Source organism: Anser cygnoides, chromosome 7, assembly GCF_040182565.1.
Source record: "Anser cygnoides isolate HZ-2024a breed goose chromosome 7, Taihu_goose_T2T_genome, whole genome shotgun sequence".
NCBI lineage: Eukaryota > Metazoa > Chordata > Aves > Anseriformes > Anatidae > Anser > Anser cygnoides.
The window spans coordinates 18,970,283-18,991,829 of NC_089879.1; the positions used below are offsets into that span (position 1 = coordinate 18,970,283).

The 21,547-nt window shown below is 40.5% G+C and overlaps 1 protein-coding gene across 4 annotated transcripts in view; it reads right to left on the reverse strand.

The window, feature by feature from the left end:
• WDFY4 (WDFY family member 4) overlaps window positions 1–21,547 on the reverse strand; it is a 134,699-nt gene that overhangs the window by 6,110 nt on the left and 107,042 nt on the right. For all 4 annotated transcript variants that reach the window (XR_010832719.1, XR_010832718.1, XM_048069286.2 and 1 more), the window contains 9 exons: window positions 20,133–20,224; window positions 14,996–15,208; window positions 14,336–14,483; window positions 13,408–13,565; window positions 11,478–11,636; window positions 7,487–7,666; window positions 3,989–4,171; window positions 3,069–3,156; window positions 629–740 (listed from right to left, as the gene is read on the reverse strand). Coding sequence is in view for 2 of the 4 variants with exons in the window: in XM_048069286.2 (XP_047925243.2) it covers window positions 629–740; window positions 3,069–3,156; window positions 3,989–4,171; window positions 7,487–7,666; window positions 11,478–11,636; window positions 13,408–13,565; window positions 14,336–14,483; window positions 14,996–15,208; window positions 20,133–20,224 (1,333 nt within the window). In the remaining 2 variants the exon portion in view is untranslated. The remainder of the gene's footprint in view (window positions 1–628; window positions 741–3,068; window positions 3,157–3,988; window positions 4,172–7,486; window positions 7,667–11,477; window positions 11,637–13,407; window positions 13,566–14,335; window positions 14,484–14,995; window positions 15,209–20,132; window positions 20,225–21,547) is intronic.

A 21,547-nucleotide genomic window follows, 5' to 3' on the forward strand; every position in this document is an offset into this window, starting at 1 on the left:
ACAGTATAGGAATCATTTTAGCAACTATCAAAATGCCAGCACTTCTAGAGAGAAAGGCAGCAGCTGTTTTACAGTACATTGCAACATTGTGGGGTAGAAGATAGCAACAAATATTACAGCCAGATGACACCGCGGGAGGGGGATTGAGTAAACTAAAATACTGCTGGCTGTGCCAACTGAGTTCAACAACAAAGTTGTCCATTAGCCAAAAACTTCCAGTTTATATTTCATTAAGGACATAGCATCTCCAGAAACTCCTAGGACACTGTTTTTTCTATGATGTAGAGACAGTGCAGGAGCTATTGATCTATACAACTATTCCACCTGAAAGTTGCTATTTCTTCTTTGCTGTTCCTTTTCAGACCACTGAGTATCCCAACACCCTTCACTTAATACCATCAGCCAGGCCAGCTCCAAGAATGACTGCATTTGACCGACATTAAAAAAACAAACAACAACAACAACAACAAAAAACACATGCATACACAAAACACACAAACATACAAAAACCAGCAGAAATACAAACTTTAAAATAACCCGAGGATTTAGGACAGATCAGTGGAGACACTGAGGCTCATGCGGTGCCCTCTGCCGGGCATATGCTACAATGCAAAGGACAGGACCGTACCTGGACATGGCAAGTGCTGTCACTGCTGGGCTGTTCTTACTTGGTTTTCCAGTCAAGGCAAGGCTGGGATTCAGTTCCCGACAGAGAACAAGATGTTTTCCACACTTGTTACCTGTTATGTGGTTTAAAAATAAATATTTAGAAAGTGTCTGGGGGGCAGCATGGAAGGGATTGTTATTATTTACGGTCAGCAAGTTGTTAAGTTGAGAACAAATATATTTAATCTCAGCCTGTGCTGTTGCAAAATAGGCCCATCCCAATTTAATTTGTGGCTATGATAGTTACATGTGCTGACGTGCGGCTGTATCAATTGTGTGCTAAATTGGATTTGTGTATTATTGCTTTCTAAATTGCATGCCTAGTTCAGCAAAATTGTTCATCAGTTTTCACTGGCTCTGTGCTTAATAAGATGCCCCACAATACCTTGCTGCCAGGATATAATACAGCCCATAATTGCCTAGTAAAAAGAAATTACATAAAGCCCTGGTATTATCAACTTATCTAAATCTGCTCATAACAGAACCAATAATTAAATGCTGAGAACATTTCACATACACACATACATACACACTCACACACACCTAACAAAATAATTCAATCATAGTTACTTTGGTCTTCTTAATGACTTGTGTTTTGTATTAATTTTATTTTCTTTAACATGTAGAATGACATGTGGGAATATTTGGCCATTTAAAGTAATTCTGAAATCATCTGAATACTTTGAGGGAGCATATCACTGCTCTGATCATACTTCTCAACTCTTTACTAAAGAACACTGTTGCTGTATGCATCTGAGAACATGCTTTCTTACACTTGTATGAGAACAGGTGTGGCTGTACACATCAACAGATGTCAATGCATGTCTTCTTTCATGATCCTCTCTTAAAATGGCACAAACAGGAGTATTCTGCTCTGTTCCCATGGGCAGCTTTTAAGTCCTTGTTTGGAATACTGTTTAAGATCTGATGTTTTAAAAGTAGCCAAGGTCTCAGTTTGCTCAAAGACAATTGCTATGCAATTGTACCTGAGTAAAACAGACATGGAAGTATCTGCCACAGGAAGTTAAGGAACAAATTCTAGGAAATTCTTAAAATGAATTAGATGCTTCTAGATGTAAAAAGAATCTGCAGAGTGACTACCGAATGCTACAAATATTCTGGAAGAAATGTTAAATCTCATATTTTGACTTGCAGCAATCTCTGGTTAGAGACCACAATGAAACCAAATATACAGCTACTGAGCCAGACTGCCTCACATCTGGTATCTCTGGTGTTCTTGCTCCTTCCCTAGAAGCATCTGGCTCTAGCTACTCTCAGAAACATGACAAAAGGTAGGATGGGCATCTGGTTTGGCATTTCCAGTATGACTTTGTACATATAAATATTTTCACATAGCAATCTAAGTAATGTAGATGCCAAGTTGCCAAGTTCCATGAAGAGCACTTTTGAAGATCTCAGTGGTAATGCCCAATTACCGTATAATATCTTTTTATGCAGATGTTACATCTACAACTCTATCTTTATGCAAATTGTGTGCCTAAAATTGAAGCAATAGAGAATGCCTAATGAGGATCACAGCAAATAAGTGGTGTAAATTATACATACTAACAACACAATTCCTTTCTTTTATAAAATGTGCTGTGAACAGAAGCAAGCTGTGCTATTAGAACATGCCTTTAAAGCTCCCTGGCAGGTTTCAGCTCCTGTATTTGTTAGAACAGAGTAGTGAGCTTGAGTTGTTTTTAATACCAGTCAGCACTGTAGCCCCATCATCTTGTTAATCCTGGCTGCTCTGCAAGAACTCGAGGGCATCAGCTTCAGCTTGGCATAGCCTTGAAAATATAGCACCATGCAATAAGGCCTGCTGCTGGGCTCCCACAAGTCTGGAGGACCTCCGACCTCGTTTAAGACAGCAAAGAGAACAAGCTTCCCTGTTTCATCCCAGGACAGAATGTGGCACTGCCCACTCTGACATCCCAGGACACTTTAGTATAGGCCATCAGTAGATGTGCTAAGGGAATGGGCTTTCTGGAGTTCATTAGGTTCATACGCAGAAAGGTGGTTATAGAATCACAGAATGGTTTGGGTTGGAAGGGACCTTAAAGATCATCTAATTCCAACCCACCTGCTGTGGGCAAGGACACCTTCAGACTAGATTGCTCAAAACCCCTATCAAGCTGTCAAACTTGACAGAACCTATAAAGAACCTTCCAGCTTCATCCAGACAGGATTTACCCAAAAGACTGGTGGCTGAGCACTGTTCTGCCTCCCTAAGACAGGACAGAGGCTACCCACTACCGCTGCTGGTTACAGTACTACCATACCGGTTCCCAAACCATCTCCCATTCACACCACTGTGCTCCCACATCCTTTTCCTCCTCACAACAGAACTAGGTTTGCAACAGTCCCAAATCAGTTCACAGTCCACCCTGGGGTCATACCTGTGCTGTTCACCTCTTCCACGGCGCCTCTCTGTGAGCTCAGTCCAGCAGCTTGGCCTGGGCTGTCATTGTATTCAGTCTTCCACAGCTGTGCCAGTGAGGGAAAAAGGAGAATAACATGGATTATAACAACACAATGACATGAGATGTGGATGTCTGCTTCCCAGAAAGCGCTGAAAATTGGATTTCGATCATCAGAGCAGGGCTTGGCAGTGTTCTCCCTCCCTCTGCCACTATGCTGTAGGGTGTCACACTGGAGAAATGTTGTCACACTGGAGAAACGTATGCATGTAGCTGGCAAGGTTGCAGGTCTGACGTGCTAGCCAGGATACCAATTACCCGGGGAGCTCTCCCACCAGACAGGAGGTGGAACCAGCAGCAAACTCCTGCTCTTGAGAAGGTATGATTTAATGAACTAAGCTGTGAACCAACTCTCAGAAGCTATGGATCCTGCAGAGTTCTGTGGTATTGATCTATGCAAAAGTGAACCTAAGTGATTTCCTCACCACCACCACCTCAGTGTCTCCATTTATAAAACAAAGGCAACGCATAACAAATTCTTTAAGCAATGCGCTGCCATTCACTAACAAGTGCTGCAGAAGAGCCAGGTACGAGGTTTTCCCCCGAGGAACTGTTTCTCCCAGAAACTCCCATCAAACATATTTCTAATGGGCAATATAATTTTTCCTTTCAAAAACACACCAGAATGAAAAGTATATTTTCAAAAGCCTTCCTGAATGACAGATACTCCTCATTCAGGAGGATAAAAGCTGATAGGAAGCAAACCTTTTACTCCAATCTTCAGCTTTTGCCCTGTGCACAGGCTTTTAGCAGCTCTGCCCAACCATTCAGGATGCAAAATTTCTGCTTCTGGTCTACACTAAATTAGGATGTGTCTTTTCTCTCCCCTGCCCACCTACCCTCACCACTCCATCTGTGCTTCCTGTGATGACGACGCTGCGTGTGTCCCAGTCCATCACTTCAGCAAAGCAGCAACAAGTAATACGGCTTTCAGGGCTGCAGGTGGTGTTAATGCTTACAAGAGGCTGGCCATTGACTGTCCACAAGCATAGGTAGGATCCAGCACAAGAGGCAATATCACCCTGTAACAAAGCAAGAGGCAATGTTTCAAGATCCTACACTCATCCTCCTCACAGGAGGGCATAATGGATGCAGAATGGATGTAGAAGGAACCAAATTAGCAGTAAACTTTTGGTTCAAACTGAGGAGGAATCCATGTGTTCTGCAGAAAGCATTTACTAAATTGCACTAGAAAAAACGGTGACCATCCATAAAATAAAAGAAATTGATGATATTTTGAATGACACTTCCCATTGCAAAATAATACAAGGCTACAAAGATCTGCAGAACATCATGCCTTCACGTCCACCTGCCCCCTCCTGTAGTCTGGCTGGTTTTAAATCATGTAATTACTTAACATATTTTGTTCTAAGTGCCCCAGAACCTCTTCAAACCTCCTTTTAAACAGGCAAGACTCAACACTTGTTTTTCAGTTCTGTCCAAGTTGTGTTCTGACAAAACTACCTTGATTCCAACTGGTGGAAAAGAATGTGGAGACGGGTCAGATACAGTTAGCCTGCTGCTTTGTCAAAAAATGGGTAAAGAAACATCTTGATTCATGCCAACCGGAAATGCAGCCTTGGCATCCATTTCCTGTAACTGAGCAGGGGGAGACCAAGGAGGTTCTCAATGTTGTTCTGCAGTCCTGGGCACCTGCTACAGGCAGGCAGCTTGCAGACAGACCAGGTCTCAAAATGTTAGGCTACACCCTGAGATAACAGCCTGTTAGCTTTGGATTAGGCAGTCAAAAGAATCCTCTTTCTTGCCCATCAAGCTACCCATTTTTTAAGCATGGCAAAGGAATCAAAGAAACACAGAAAAAAGGCAAACACAGAAAAGAGGACAGAAGGCTGACTGCTACGCTCTGCCCTTACCTTTTAGTCAGTGCATAGCCCAGCAGAGCACAGACTGAACCTCAGCTACTGCCAGGGACAGGGACTGTGCACAGTCAGTGCCTGACACAAGTTCTGGGACAGGACTAGTGCTTTTAAATATTACTGATACACAAATAAACATTTTCTTAAATGAGGATAAGGAGTTTACCTCCTTAGCTGTGAAACCTTTGGTGATTTCACAATCCTCCTCTGCCCCTCACAGGGAGCTTAATGTCATCGCATTTTTAAACTGTTTTGCATTCGACCAATGACCAGCTCAGCATTCAATGAGCGGCACTTCCAATGCAGAAAACATCCTTTGCAATTGAATCTCTCCTACTCCTTCAGCACAGGTGGATAGTCTTACCAGGGACGGCATATAAGGAGCAAATACACAGGTATCTCTGGGGCAAGGAATGCACAGAATCAAAAGCTGATGCTGCAGTCTTAAATAATCTTATCAGAAGTGCCCTTTGATCAAGATACTAACTGAAATTTCACCCAAACGTTTCACCCTTTATGCATACTAAGAGCCAGTTAAACAGAACAGCATCAGCCAAGTCATCTGATTCTGGCGAAGGCCAGTGTGCCCTTAAATTAGCAGTGCGCATCTGTTTTAAATCAACTAACACTGTATGTCACCCCTGATTTGGGGAAAGGGTTCTTCACATTGGAGGACAGGATTCTGTAGATAAAACAGAAGATTTTGTTTGAAACATTGAAACACAGTTGCCAATAATTAAAGATATTGAATGTCAGCTACCTCATCTACATGTCTGTTCATTTGGTAATTATCTACAGTGTTTTTCAGGTCTAGACCAGAGATTTAAAACTGAAATCATTAGTTAGAGCAAGCTTTTACAATCCTGCCTAGCTTATAAACTCTTTGGGAAAGCATTTTTTTTTGGTGCCTAAGTCATACAAACACCATGAAGTTTGGATCTATAAATGGAGCTTCCAGATGCTAAAGCAAATATAAAACCAATCATGTCATGAACAGGTGTAAAGGGCTCTTATTTCACAGAAAAGTGATTCAGAAATTTGTTTCCTTCAAATCTTTGCTTTAAAACATTCTGAATTTTCCAAGAAAAAAAACTCATTACCAAAAATGTCACTTTGTATCAAACAACATATTTAATTTAGCACAATGGAAGCAGCATTGCTTTTATCTTCATGTTATAATAAATATTATCAAATTATGAAATAAATAAATCAAACATATTTTCTTAAGGTTTCTTTCTTTTAAATGAACCTTTCTGCAGACAATTGTCTGATCAGTTTAACTATTTTAATTTTTGGACAGTTTAGGAGAGGAGCTCCCAACTGAAATGGCTACCATTAATGGTAGGTTGGTGTGTAAGACAAAGAGGACTCTATGCTCTTGAGGTATGAAGCCCATGTTATCCCACCCACTCATTTTTGAATGCTTGGCACTATTTCAACTGCCTTCTCAAGGGGCCACCAGGTATTGTGAGGTGGCCAGCTGAAGCTACTGGCCATATATTACTACTAACCAGGACCCCTGGTGCTGGGTGCCAAGCTAGTACTTAACAGACTACTTAATTCCTGCCCTCAATCACTAGTCATCAGACTGCATGGTTAGTGAAGCTCTAATATGAGATGGCTATTTTGGCACAGACTAACTATAGAACGTCTGTTTGGTTTCCCACTGCTATGAATTCAGTTTTGCCTCTCTTGGTACAAACTCCAGTACTGGATGTACTCGCAAATTGTCTGAGCAGCTAGAACCTTGCTATGGTATATTAGCACTGAAAATACAAATATACAAGCAACATTCTTGGGAGGTAGAAGGTTGGAAAAAATAATATCCAGAGTGCTTACAGTTAAATCCAATAGAAAATATTTTCCTATCAACATGCATGCAATTGCAGCCAGGCCCAGACCACAACAGGATTATTTCCACTGCTGGTAAACGAAAACCCAGCCACTGCTGTCAAGAGCACACCCCTCAGCTGACAGTAGGAGGGAAAGAAAGAGAAAAAAAAAAACACCAAAAAAAAAAAAAAAAAACAAACCACAAACACTATCACTGCAAGGGTGTAAGAAGGTTGTCAGCTGAGGTGGGAGACTGAGGTCCAGCATTCCTCAGCTGACATGGGTCTGCTGCATGAATGTCAAGAGAAATTAATGGGATAATGAAAGCAATAAGATTATGGGTTAGCCAGATCCAGGAGCTACTAAGGTAATACTTCATGTTCTGCAAACTAAAAGAGTTTTAATCCTGCTATCCACCTAAGATGTTTCTGCTTAGCTACTCAGTCTGAAATGTTGCTTTTAGTGCTCCCCTCTTATCATTAAGAACACTATTAGCAATCTCTATAGAAAGAAAAAAAAATCAATGTATCAGACTCAGGATGTTTTTATGTTGTGAAGAGCACCCATTAAATTATCATGAAATGTTCATGGATGCATCAGAAGAAAGATGATAAATGAAGATCTTACTGTTGAATTGTTGATGGCAACAGAACAGAGACTTGCCCCATGGGCAGGAAGCTGGGTTATGTACGTCAGCTGGTTCAGGTCCCAAATGATGCAGGTTCTGTCATCAGATCCACTCACGATTATGCTGTAGGTCACAGACACAGCAAGGCAGGTCACTGCCTGAGAGTGCCCATACAGAGCCTGGTGGGGAAAAAAGCGACAAAACACAACTGTGTGGCTGATTTACTAGGGAGCTGCAGTTCTACGGCCATTTACTTAGCAAGAATAAGCAACCAAGTCACACTTTGGAGAGCCAAAAGGTGTATGAAGTAGAAATCCCAAAGATTCTTATAGAACCATCCTTTTCCTCAACTCGTGGTTGAGGAAAGTCGAATATCTAAGAGATTACATGACTTGCCCCAAGTTGCATGGTAGGTCAGGTAAAACAACTCAACTCTGGCCCTTGGCATATGTTTCAGATTCTACCACAGTGGTTTGTATGCAAATCATCAATAAATTCAGTCAACGCAGTCTTAAGCAAGTAAAATTTGGACTTGAGAATTATTTCTCAAATATTTTAAATCATTTTGAAATAAAACTTAAGATATATTTCAGTGACCTTCCCAGACTTTTCTTTCTGTTTTTCTGAACAAGTACTAACATTTTTCCAATTTTTAATCGGAATAAAAACAGCATTTGTTTTTATTTTTGCTTTAAAAAGCTATATATGAATTCTCTCATTCGTCATTATCCATCATCCTTCCTCTGTTTTCTAGATTCCAGAGATATACAGAATATCCAGTTTGATTTAGCTTTAAACAGTTTCATTTAAAAAGACTATATTTTAGGCAATTTAACGTCACAGAAGTCATGAACAGGAATATACTGATGACAATTGTGTAATGCAGCACTCTCAAGTAACAGCAGCATACATTTCTGCTGCATAACCACCAACGACATTAAAGCCTGTAGGGCAACAGAGAAAGAGTCCTTCACAGATTTCCTGAAAAGCCTTTCAGGGCTCAATTATTAACTGCCTTACTGTGAAAAATCTGATCCACCAGTTTTAATGTTGGTTTTAACAGTAAATGCATATTCCCTGCTGGCTGTCCCTACATGACTTAATTAACACATTTTCAGGGTTTGTCTCAGTTCAGAGACAGTGTCACAGAGCAGGATAGCCACATGTCCCGAATGAATTTTGTGAAGACATCTCATATTCTTTTCCAGTCTGTGAATATCAAACTGAACTCTTTTAGCTAACATGCGCTGCCACTCGCCAATGTTATTAGGACAACAGTATTCAAACATGAATCCACTGGAGAAGACGCTGAGCTGCAGCTACGACCTACTGAAGGTGACCTGCAACTGCAAGGGATGAATTCCACCTTGCGATGTATTCCATTGAAGAGAATCATCAGCTAAAAATACTGGCACAAAATGGCATCTCCATCAGCAGTCCTCAGAGGTTGGAAGCACTCCCAACTCAGCAGTAGCTTACAACTGTCTTTTTACAAAGGGCTGGGCATAACCTAATGCCTGTGCTCAAGAACTGCACAAGACCTCTACAGAACGGCCTCTGACAAGGCAGGTTCAAGCACTCCAAATTCCTTCTCATTCCTCTGAAGAAGGAAAGGAAATGTACCCACTGTGACAACATTCGCACTGCCGAGACAGTCTAAGGTCCTACAAAAATTTTCATCAACTCTCTTCTCCTTTTTTAACTCAGAAAGACTTGGTGAAGTACTTTAAATGCAAGCTGAGTGTGGAAGAGAAGGATAGATCAGAGCTCAGTTAAAATTTCAGCTTTGATCTACCAGTATTTTGATATGTATTAATGCAAAAACAGTCAAGTGCAAGTGCTGATAGCTCTCTAATGTCTTCGTGTTATTCCTCATGAAGGTTTTCCCTTAATGGGGAAAAGAACTGTGAGGCCTGTCTCCACAGTAAATTCACAAATAAATAAATAAATAAAGCTTATCAGCTTCACTGCAGGAATGCTCAGTCCAGAAAAATTGAACCATGTTCTGGCCATCCAATGTAACTGGCTGACATGGGCACAGATAATTCACAGCTATGCTCAGTACCTTCCTGACAGTTCAGCACAGCACACACAACACAGCTTTCCTGGATGCTTCTCCCAGCCTGGTGTTTCATTCGGCCCAGAAATTCTGGGGGGCGGATTGCATGGGTTGCTGTGTTCATGAACACTGAGGGGACTGGTAAATTGCACAGATCAATACTGAGGCTATTATGCTCAATCTTTAGCATTCCACAAAACTGTGGGAGCGGTCCCTGCTAGAGAGGGAAAAGTGACTTTTTATGCTGAAATATAGTTTCTGCACTTTACTACATTCCAAACCAGAACGTGTCAGTCCCATGAGACAGCTGATAAGTGAATACCATCCACTTTATAGCACATCAGCTTTACTTAAGCAAAGTTCACTCTCTCAGGAAAGATGATACAATTTTTTCTGTTGTTCAGAAAAAAAAAAAAAAACAGCCACCAAGAAATAGTGAATTACATGAAAGCAGCATGTAATTCACTGGAAGACATTTAGAACCATAACTCGAATTTACATCTATGCCAGTCATCAAAAAAAAAAGGTCTCTGCAAGCAAAGAGAAGGAAAAAAATACAGCATTTGTCACTGTATGACCTCATGCCACTTTGAGGACCTTGGGTAATATCAGATTAATCACAGCGGAACACATCAGCAAAGCTGATTTTATATTGCTAAAGGGAAAGGTACTGAAGATGAAAGAGCCTCTTCAATCAGCTGCCTGAAACTTGAACAGATCGCCAGACTGGTATCATTTTGATATTTATGAAGATTACTGCTTACATTTTCTCTGCTGCTATTTCTTCCATTTCTATGTCCACCTCTTGGCTTGGAATACTAAGCAGAGGGATTAAAAGGTCGTCACTCAAGATTTTGTCTCCTAGTTTTGGCTTCTCAAGAAAGAAACAGAACTCGGAAGAGAAGCTGCTCTAAACAGTTTTCTTCCTAATTTCAATGCCCAAAAACATCAGATAAGTGAAGGTCTAGGAACTTCTCTGGCCTCCCAGCAGACATAGATGTTTTCACATTATTTAAATGACAAATAAAATATTTTTCGCTCCAGGTCTAGAAAGCACTGAAATATCTCCTGAATATCTCCAGAGCATATGAACAGAACAAGACTCTAGAACAAGAATTTGGAGACCTCCTTGCTGATCAATGAACCCATCATTAGTTTGCCTAAGAATAGCAGAGAGTTTTCTGTCTCTTGAATTCTTAGGGAAGAGAGGTCGCACACTGCCTTTGAGATATGATAGTACTCCAGATTTTCTTGTAAAGCTGGGAACTCACTGTTCACTTTTGCAAATGAAATAGCATTTATACAGCTGCTGGGTGACTATAGATGAGTTCCAAATCAACAAACACTAAAGGACCATGGACAGCAAGGTCACAAACTATATCATTGTAGGGATCTTTCCCTACCTTGTGGAGTGATAGACAAACTTTTTAAGTTCTGACTTCTGTTTGAGGGAGAAGTATCAAGGGCTTTGCCTAGCCAAGCCTTCATCTCCGTCAGCTAAGTTGACAGGGTGTTTTGGAGATCCTGCCCACTGCTCTAGCAGCCAAAAAAGAACTAGAACTATCTCCAGGTAATATTGGCTTTTGAAAATAATCCAAGGGTTGGCTGCACTACAAGGGAGGACATGCCTTATTGTCACTGTTTCTTCTATCATTGTAAACTTAGGAAATGCTACCAAGGCAAAAAAACAAAACAAACAAACAAAACCCACCAAGCATAATACATAAGGTATGGGTATAAGGCATATAATCAGCTCCTGACCTGACAACAAGTTTTCACATTATACCTTTTTTTTTTCTTTTTTTTTACTTTATCACCTTTTTCTGCCTTTTCGATTCACTGTAGCATGTTTTCTCTTCCAATTTTCTGACAGAAAAAAACTTTCTCTTTGCTTTTTATTAAATTTCTGTACCAAGAGTCACAGTACTCACCTGTCTCAAGTTCAGATGTTTCACTTTGTCCTTGACCAAAGAAAGTTCCCAGACACACACAACCGAGCTTGTTCCAGATGTGATTATGGTAGTTGCTGAAGGACACACAGCGCAGAGGCATTTACCCCAGTCTGCCATGCACTCAAACGTAGTCATGTTCTGTACGAGAAAGCAGCTTTCAGCCAAAAACTCATCTGGTGATACCACGCATTTATTAATACCAAATGGCAGATTTAATTTTGAGAATTGAGCCTGTTTTAACCCAGGAAAAAAAGCTCATCTTATCCCAAGTCTCTATGTTGACAGCACAGCTGTATATTATGTATAAGCACACACTGTGGCTGCATGCAGCTGTGCCAGACTCTGGGGACCAAACAGGAAGGCTGGATAAAGGTCAGTGTCTTAGGACAACAGAGTTCCAGCCCCTCTTGTGCTACAGACTTCCTACATAGCTTCAGGCAAGTTTGTTCTGCCACCATATAGCAACAGTATGCAAACATTCAATGTAGATTAATAACAAAGCTCAGGTTATGACTGCCACTGTTAAGAGAGTTAGTGCCAGGCTCAGCTACACCTTTGTCATACTTGGATTGAATAGCCAAGGCTTACTGAATTCCGTTCTGGCCAACCGCTCTGCTAGCAGTACCAAGCTAAAACAACTCTACACTGCTGCACTTACAGCACAAACATCCCTCCGCTCACATTCTGCATTAGCTCTCTTACACCCAATGTGGATGACAGCACAGTGCTAATGATTCTGATGAACCTGGATGCCACAGTTACAAAAATCATACCATGGACAAAACAAACCTTTACTACTTCAATGAAGGCAACAATATACTTAAAGTATATCCAATATATTTTCAACAGAGGCACTGTTGTCCCAATAGAGATTCAAGCTGAACCCTCAACTACTTACAGTAACTGTATAATCACTGCAAGAGGCTCAGTGACACCCTGACTTTTGAGCAATACCAGAACACTTTATGGTACCTTGATCTTTGGAGGAGAAAAAACAAACAAACAAAAAAAAAACCAAGAATAACCACCATTCTGTAACTTCCTTGCTTCTGAGTCAACCAGTAGAGATAAAGCAAAAAGTTTACACCTATAGCAGCACTGTAAATTACTGAGCACCAATTTTAATTTGCTATATTGAAAATCAATGGAGAAAAACTCTGTGATTTTACAGAAATCAGAAAGTAAAAATAAATCTCATGTTTTTCTCATGCCCAGTGACTGCGGATATGTCTGTAAAAACATAATGATATGGTATGCTCTGATACCCAAGCTAGTATTTTGCTGAATGACTAATTCTGCTATTTTGATACCCAAGCAAACTTGGATGTCTTCGCACATCATAACGTTGTCCCAAACACATGCAATATCAGTGTGTTTGTGGTAGAGAACTGAATCTATCCAGTGCCCTAGCCAGCAGTGTGGTGACACAGACCCTTGATTTTTAACAGCAAAGAAGTAAGAGTATTAACTTTCTAGATTAGGGGACATTATTACGTTGAATGAATGCACTGGGCTAAGCTTGGGAGCCAGAGGGGAATTGACAGATGGTCCTATCTTAATTCCAGCAGAAAGTTCTGCACAATGAAATTTCTAATTGGGGGCCAGAAGACCTTGTATTGTCCTTACAACCTATGAAATGAGGTTTCTCCTTCGTTGTGACAGACAACAAAGTCACTTGAAGGAAAACTCAAGGTCATTTAGAGGGAAAAAGTCACATTTTTCAGCAGTGAAATAATTTTGTAGTCCACTGGAACATCCAACTTGAGAATCCTCAGAAAACTTGATTGCAAAAAGTCATGCAGAGCACTCTCCAAAATCAGCTCCCCTACAGCCTCTCAACTGGGTCCCTAAACAAGACAGACCACAACATAACATCCATTTCTGAAACGCTTAGACTTTTTCTATTTACCTTTTCAGACCCATAGTTGCCAAAGCAGCAGGTGAAGTCTTCAAATCCCCAGCAGAATGTTTTGTTCCAAAGAGGAGGAATCAAAACTTTATTTTTTTCAACAGCCAGAATGCCCTTCTCAGTATGAACAATGTGTCCAATAGCTCCCTTGGGATAGTCTGACAAGACAGAGAACATATTTAATTCTGTTGTTTTTAGAACACTAACATTAACTTACTGCCTTACATGGCTTTGTGGTGGGGCTGGCATGCCCCACAACTGGTCTCAGTGCGCTGGGACCAGGTCCACAGACAGAAATCCACTCTGCCACTGAGATTCCAAGACAATGGTGGAAACTCCCCTCTCCAGCAGACCACGTAAGTCCATGCAGAGGTGGAGAATGGCTCCAAAGAAAGAGACAGCAGTATCATTAAGCTCCTTTTCACTGGCAGGCAGCCTTATGCCATGAACTACACGATGCAGGGTATGTCACCAACAGCCTCTGTAGTACAGCTACAGAAGTCTGCTGGCCACATAAAAATGTGCAATGTACATACCAGCATCATGGGATGAAAAGAAGTAGATACACTGAAATTTTCCAGGCTTGTTAGAGTTAAGAAAAATAGACTAAGAAAAAGATGAATAATGAAAAGGGGAAAGAGCAAGCTTTACGCTTTAACTTGAAATATCCAGAACGAAGAAGACAGAAAAAATTTAGATGTTGTACATAAATCTGTTCTGAACTCTACAAAAGAAGTTTCAAGATTTCTCCTGAATGTCTGAGTACACTTTCAATGCCCCCTCACAATACACACACATGCAAATAACAATTGTCTGAAGGGATCTTGGTGGTACCAACTCACGTCAACTCACACAAAGTTCAGATTCACCCCCATCCAAGAATTCTACACTTAGTAGCTCAGAAAATGGAGCACAGCCCCTGCTGCACCTTTTACTGTAACTGGTGAGAGCTTCAGGTTTTGCAGACTGCTGATGAACGGAGGAAGAATTCCACTTGACTGAAAAGACAGCACTGCTTCTCTTCCTGATGAACTTTTACCCTGGGCATTCCTGGATGGATGTGGCTTAGTGAAGAGCTAGAACAAAGGAATGGCATTGAAAAACACATCTCTACCAGCCAGATCATGCAGGAGAAGCATCTATTTAAAACATTAATCATAGACTCCAGAACCGTCACAAACAAACCTCTTCATTAAAATGAGACCATCTTATCCTTATCATTACATTTTCATCAGACTACATCCCTTACAGGGATAGGAAGCTACTCCCAGTGATTCAGGAGAAGAGAGAAAACTATAGGTGAGAATTTAAGTTGCCTTCATTTGCTTGTACTCAGCCCCAGACTAGTGGTTACTCATGTAAGTACTGAGAGAGCAGAACCCAGATTTGATACCACAGCTGTATGGTATATGACAAGAACAGCATAATTAGAGAGTGGAGTCACACCATCAGGAGAACTCTACAGCCCATCTTTTAGCAGATTTAAATCAGAGACTGTCTGTGATTTAAGTTTCTTCTCTTGATTTCCAACTGAAATACTACAAGACCAAAATAAATCACGCTTTATACTCTCATAATCAAGTGATACCTGCTTTGGTATCTGTCCGAAGTTGCTGATAAAACCCAGGATGGTGCTCTTAATTAGAGGATCTTTGATGTTGTTGAGGTCCATCTTGTCTCCATAGAAGTAAGGGTGGTAGGTGTTAACTGCCTCCACAGCAGCTGAGCCATGTTGCTTGTGGCCAAAAATCAGGTCTATCCAGCGATGGAGGTGTGCACTGACATAGTCACTTTCCAGTGCCTGAAACCAAAGAAAATTAATTCATTAGAGTTCATCCACTGCAGATGTGTTACTACTCCCTGTTCCCTGCTGGAGACAAATTCTCCACAGCACTCTCTGAAAGCAAGTCTTCACACTTTCAGTTCTTCCAGCACAATCTTTCACAGCACGTCCTCACAAAATGAGGCCAAATAGATGTAGGGGAGATCCTCACAGGAAAAGGAAGGACAGAGTGAGGCATGCTTGACATAGCAGACACCAGTTACAGTATCTTTAGCGAAAACTCAGGCAGGTTCTACTAAGCAAAACACAAGCATTCCACAGGTTTTGGCACATCCTCTGGTTTCCGAGCATGTATTAAGACCTGTGTTATGATTTCTTCATCAATACTGTCACTGATACAAGACGGTTTAAATGAATAAGACATTTTTTTATTTAGCATTTAGTACTACCTTTTGGCTCTGTAGACAATCCACAGGTGATTTAATGTACTACTCTCTTTGTAGAAACAGGCCTTAGAGTGGCAGACACTTGATTTGAGAAGATAATGTAAGTATATATTGGAAAGGAAGGAACTAGCAGAGAAGCTTTAAGTTGGGTCTGAAGGTTATGGTAGGAGAAGGTACATGCCATGAACCAGCTAAGGAAATGCAGAGCTTGTAGTGAAATGGCAAGAGGTGCCACAAGCCAAGACAGGCAGAGCATGAAGGGCTTTGCAGTAGCAGAGTTGGGGTACAGCAGGACAGCCCTATGAAGAAGCTTCATGACTGCCTGAGTTTCATCAACACACACATTTTACAACCCTCAGAAGGTTCAAGCAGAGACAGATGCAGCCCCCAGATTCCCTCATCTTGGAAAAGCTCAAGGTCTGAACTTTTCCCCCCCAAAACAAGAAATGTCTCTCTTTGACTAGATCTGCCACCCACAGTCACAGGCACATGGATTAACACAACCAGAAGAAACAATTACTACAAGAGAAGACCATAAGAGATCCTACAAGGTAGTGCACATCCATCCTAAACGTGGACTCCCTAAAAGGCTCAACATGATAGCAGAAAACTTGTGCTTGGAAGACCCAGACAACAAGTTCAAGGGCAGTGGATGCGAGTTTGAGTCAAACCTTTGCCCACCTCCAGATTAGTCAGCCTTATCTACGAAGCTTTGCTACATAAAATTGTCTCTGCCATCACCTGCATCACCAAATCTTTGTTTGTGCATACCACAATTGCCTTGCTCAATGATTCAAGCATCAGTGTTAAGCATTATTAAAACTAATTTCGTCTCTCCAAATCATTTGACTGTGTAACACTCCCTGATGCTCAGTTAAAGGTCTCCCAAGTAGACCATCCTACCCAAAGCACAGCAGAAATAAACACGCTAATGGGATCCAGAACAATGGCTCATTTCACAGAGCAGACAGTGAGCCCAATACTGGTTTAAATGACCCTGCCCACAGCTAAAATGATCACAGGGCAGGGCAGAGAACAACCACAGTATACAATTTGTCCCCTGCAAACAACAAGAAAACACTTATGAACAGACTCAGAATTCATTCTTATTAATAAAAGCAGTTAGTGAACGAATTACAAACTGTAAATTTTGCCTGGCATCACCGCCAGAGCAAAACAAAGCAACCAACCGAGATGAGACTGTGCAGCCACTCAGTATTTCACTGAGCACTGTGACATGCCCAGCAAGGCAGGGAGAACTGAGGTCTAAGAAGAGAGTAAAGAAATTATGTAGACCATATTCTTAGCTTATTATACATGAAGTAGAGAGCTACTCACAGTTTTAGCTCAAGAACAATTCTTTGCTCCCATATTCCTTAAAGAAATAGCCAGGTTTCACAACAGTGTTGACCTGTATCTGTTTAGTGTTTTAAACTCTGTGAAGCCTCCTGAAAAGCACCGTGATACCAGTAACAAATACATCTAGCCTTGCAGGTGATTTCAGAGGAAAGAGGAGTCTTCACATTTCAGAGTTGAAGATCTCTACCTCGTCAGGATTAGATGAAACCTTCCCAGGTATGTTAATCAACTAACTTTCCATGGCAAGATTTCTTGCACCCTCCTGTGTAATACCTGGTGCTATTAGTGGTTGGAGATAAAATACTGGACTGACTGTACTCAAGGTCTGCTCAGGCCTAGCAAGTCATTAAGAACATGAGTCTATAAACATGATTTTCCTTTTGCTAAACTGCTCCTATTTGAGATTCCAATTCATTTGTACAAGCTGCATGGTTTAATCAGCTGTGCCAATGCTATCAAATAGTTCAGCTCAGTGGAAGCAGGTCTGCTGAACACAACAGCTGGTAGAGAGGACCCAGTATCCACATTATATGCACTGTGGGGGCTTTACTTCAAACTAGATCTAGTCTGCTCCCCCAGTCTGAATGCCATCAGTGGCAGGAGCATAGCTTAGGTGCACAACTGGAGTGCAGCTTTTGGTTTCATTTCATTCAAAACGAATCTAGCTAACAATCTGAGATCACTTTGCAGTGAGAACAAAACCATGCTACGCAGGGATGATTGATAGATCATTTCAAAACTAAACCCTTACTCCAAACTACAGGGCTAAAGCAGATGTTCCCATTGAATTTAAGTGCCCTCACAGTGCCCAGCATTAACAAGCAGCAAGGAGCAAAGCCCAATACTTTACATCCAAACAAGACAGGATGTAAGAGAAAGCATATCTCCCTACACTTTTCTTTAAAGAACATCAGTAAAAAATTGCAGCAGCTCTCAGGCGTCTATGGATTTCTGTCTGCAGCACCTCTGTTAGAGAAGTGTTGTCATTCCCATGTTTAGCAAACTGGTGGACAGAGACTAAGCACCTTGTAAGGTTACAAGAGGGAGCATGAGACAGAGTTTAGAAAGAAACCAGAAAGCCCCAAAGCCTACATGCCTTCTTTGGAGTCCGGGGAGAACAACAGGGAACAGTTACATGTTTGACTGAGGTGGGCAAAACCTACTTGCAGTGGGTAACACTGAGTTGCTTCCCTGCAAGGGATAGGGCTGGGCAGTCCCTAGGCTCAACTCTTCACTTTGGAAAGGACTGTACTTCAACCAGTGAGCCTGCAATGCACACAACACTTATAACAAGAATCTCCCTCCTCACAGTAAATGTATTGTCATGTGCTGATGAGCAGTGATCGAAATTCAGGTCACTTGTCCCTTCCATTACCTTTCAGTGTATCTGCAGCTCTGAGCCTTTAAATCACTCTCTAGGCACCTTCAGTGATGCCTCACTCAGTAATACCTGTTATTGTGTACATACAGGAGCTTAAGCAGTCTCAAAGTGTCTCAATCTCTCTTCATCTCAGTTATTTGTTTTGGCAAAAAAAGTCATCTCCTTTCTTCATCCATCTCGTGTTACAAAGTTGTAAAAAGAGAGGGGACAGAGTCTGACTGAAAAATGGAAGCTGTTCAGATACTGAATAGCGTTTTCTTTCCAAATCAGAACAAAAAGCCTATCAAATTTTCTCATGTATCAAAATCCCCCCCTCCCCAAATTCTATATTTGGAAAAATAACATCATTTTATTTTACTAATAATGAAGCTATATACCATACAAGATTAGCTATAGCAACTACCTCTTGAAAATAAAATATTTTTAGTTCAGCCTGTAATCTAACATAACTATTGCAATGAAAAGATCATTTCTGAAGCATTTTGAAAACAAAGACAGAAAGCCAAAATTATTTATTGAGAGATTTCCTTGTTACTACCGACACACTCTCATTTCAACCAGACTTTTTTTCTGGTGAAAAGCTGTTCCATACATCTCTTTCCCAGACATTTCTACTCACTGTGCGCTTGTCAACCCAGAAACACTGGGCTGTGATGGGAGTTACATATTTAACTGCTACAGAAATACAAGGTAAAACAAAGAAGAAGATTAACGCAGCTTCTGTAATGGTACTGATGAATATCTGAATACGCTGTAAATTCAACATACTGGTTCAAGTTACTAAAATGTGTGGCAACACACCATGGAGTCTAGCTACTAAGCATGGAGACACACTTGAGACTAACTAATAACAGCAAGTAGCTATTTTCCCCCACCACATAACTTGGAATATCATTAATTCACAAGGTTTTTTTTGTATCGAAGATCATCTCCAGGGAAAACAGCAATAAATGACTGTTTTCAATCACATTTTTAAAATGATTGAAAACTTTTTTTTTTTTTAAAAAGTATATACAATAGTTAACCATTTCAAAACAGTTAAAAGTAGCAAGATAGAAATTTAGCTTCTTCGAAGTAGTTTTTAGCACTTATTGTTCTGACACTGATTTTAAGTGAATTGTTCAGGTCATGATTTCACACCAGAGCCTAAAGGGAGCCTACTAAATTATTAAACTAAAAATGAAATACCTCATTAACAATCCTCAACAGTCCTAAAATAGAAACTATGGCAAGAATACTGAGAAAAAAAAAAAAAAAAAGAAGTAGGTAAGCACAGGCTTAGATTGTACTCATGATCACTCACAGGAGTAACCTGAGCACATGTGAATAAATCCACGAATTTCAACAGGCTCACTCTCATGTTCGGAGCTATTCACAAGTCAAAGTGTTCACAACATCAGGAATCAGGGAGATGGTGTGTGATGCAGATACTACAAAGCATTGACTTCTTTGGAATATAATGTTTTAGCAACAACCCATTCTTTGCAAGATATACAGAAGATGCACATTATTAGGAGCCTGTTCTCTTAAACCTGGTTTCATACAAGAAAATTTACTTCAGGATGAAGTAACAGACTGTAAACCAGCTCATAAAGGATTTTTTTCTTTAAAGATGGATAAAAATGGTATTGCCAAACATGGGACTACACCTAGATTACTGACAACACCCAGTCATAAATATTTTAGTTTGTGACTCTGGCCTTTGGGATTCCATTTTCAATTCAGCACTATGTCCCAAAACTTGATATTCACTAACCTGTCTGTGCAGGAGAATGAATTTATGGGGGTCCCCATCTGCCCATGGTGGGAGCTGCACATCTCCCAGCACTGTTCCATCCTGCATGCAGCCTGCAGGAATTAAAGGAAAAAATAAAAACAAGAATCACACACATTGCAAATAGGAACGGCTTTTCCAAAACAGTGAAGTCAAGGGAAATTCAAGTGATTTTCACACATGTAATTTCAGGTTCTACATTGAATATAATGTCATAGAACACTGCAGAATTTATTTCTCCTTGGATTTCTGATGTTAATAAAGCAGTGGGATGTTCTACAAACTGTAATTAATGCAGTAAAATAATGCATGTGCTCAGTACAATCATTTTAGCCCTGAATGCAAACTCAGGCAACACAAACTTGTTGGCATAACTTTCTTCTCATACATAATCCCATTGCACTGTCTGATATTTCTGCTACAGCAGCCTCTGGGAAGGATTTCACTGTCAAGTCCTTTGCTATCTGATTCCTTTCAGAAGATATGCATATGTTTTCAAATCAGGGCACAGTGTTACACTACTGGATGATCTAAGTTAAGGCTCAGGTTTGTGACTACAAATTTCCTTACAGTGTAGCAGTGAACAGATTCAGGTTATTGGATTTACCTACTGTAAAATCTTTCTGTATATTTGTTCTTTATCATTGAGATTCTGGTGCCCTTTTTAGATCCCTCCACTTGACTGTGTTCAGGTCAATTTCTGAATCCTGATTTCAGGCAGGCTCTGCTATTTCATCTCCTCTCAAAGATTAAATAAACCTAATTCTTTACTATCTTTTACCAACCTTTTAACATCTTTTTCCTACACTGCCCTTTTCATAGCATGTCTCATTTCACTGAGATCTTAGGTACAATTTATGACTAGATTTCAAAATCACTGGTTAGGTGCCCTTGCTATTATCAATTTAGGATGAGTCTTAAGCGGTCTCTTCTGCCTTCATTGTTAACCAACCAGCATCCATTAGAAAAAGAAGCTTAGTATTGCAAATGATATCAGTTTCCTGTAAAGTGAAATGGATTAGGACTGGTACACTGCCATACCTATTTCTGAAAAATGTTTTTTTCTGGGTTCTCTCTGGCCCTCCATCACTGATGGAGAAAGGTTTAGAAACAGTGTACATTCAGAGGGGACGGTGATATTGCTTGATGCCAGGGATTATGTATTTGGTTCATACAACTTGCACTGAGACATTCAAGATGATAGTGAGGTCACGTTTGGCAACATTAAGCACCAGAAAAAGCAGATTTAAAAAAAACATACACCAACCTTTCATCAGTACCAATTAGTAACTGATCCATCTCCAAAAGTGAAATTAATATATGGTTGATAGCCACATACGTATGACGATAGAGATCAGTTTTTCAAAATCGGCCATTTAGCCTGTTGATACCAAAAT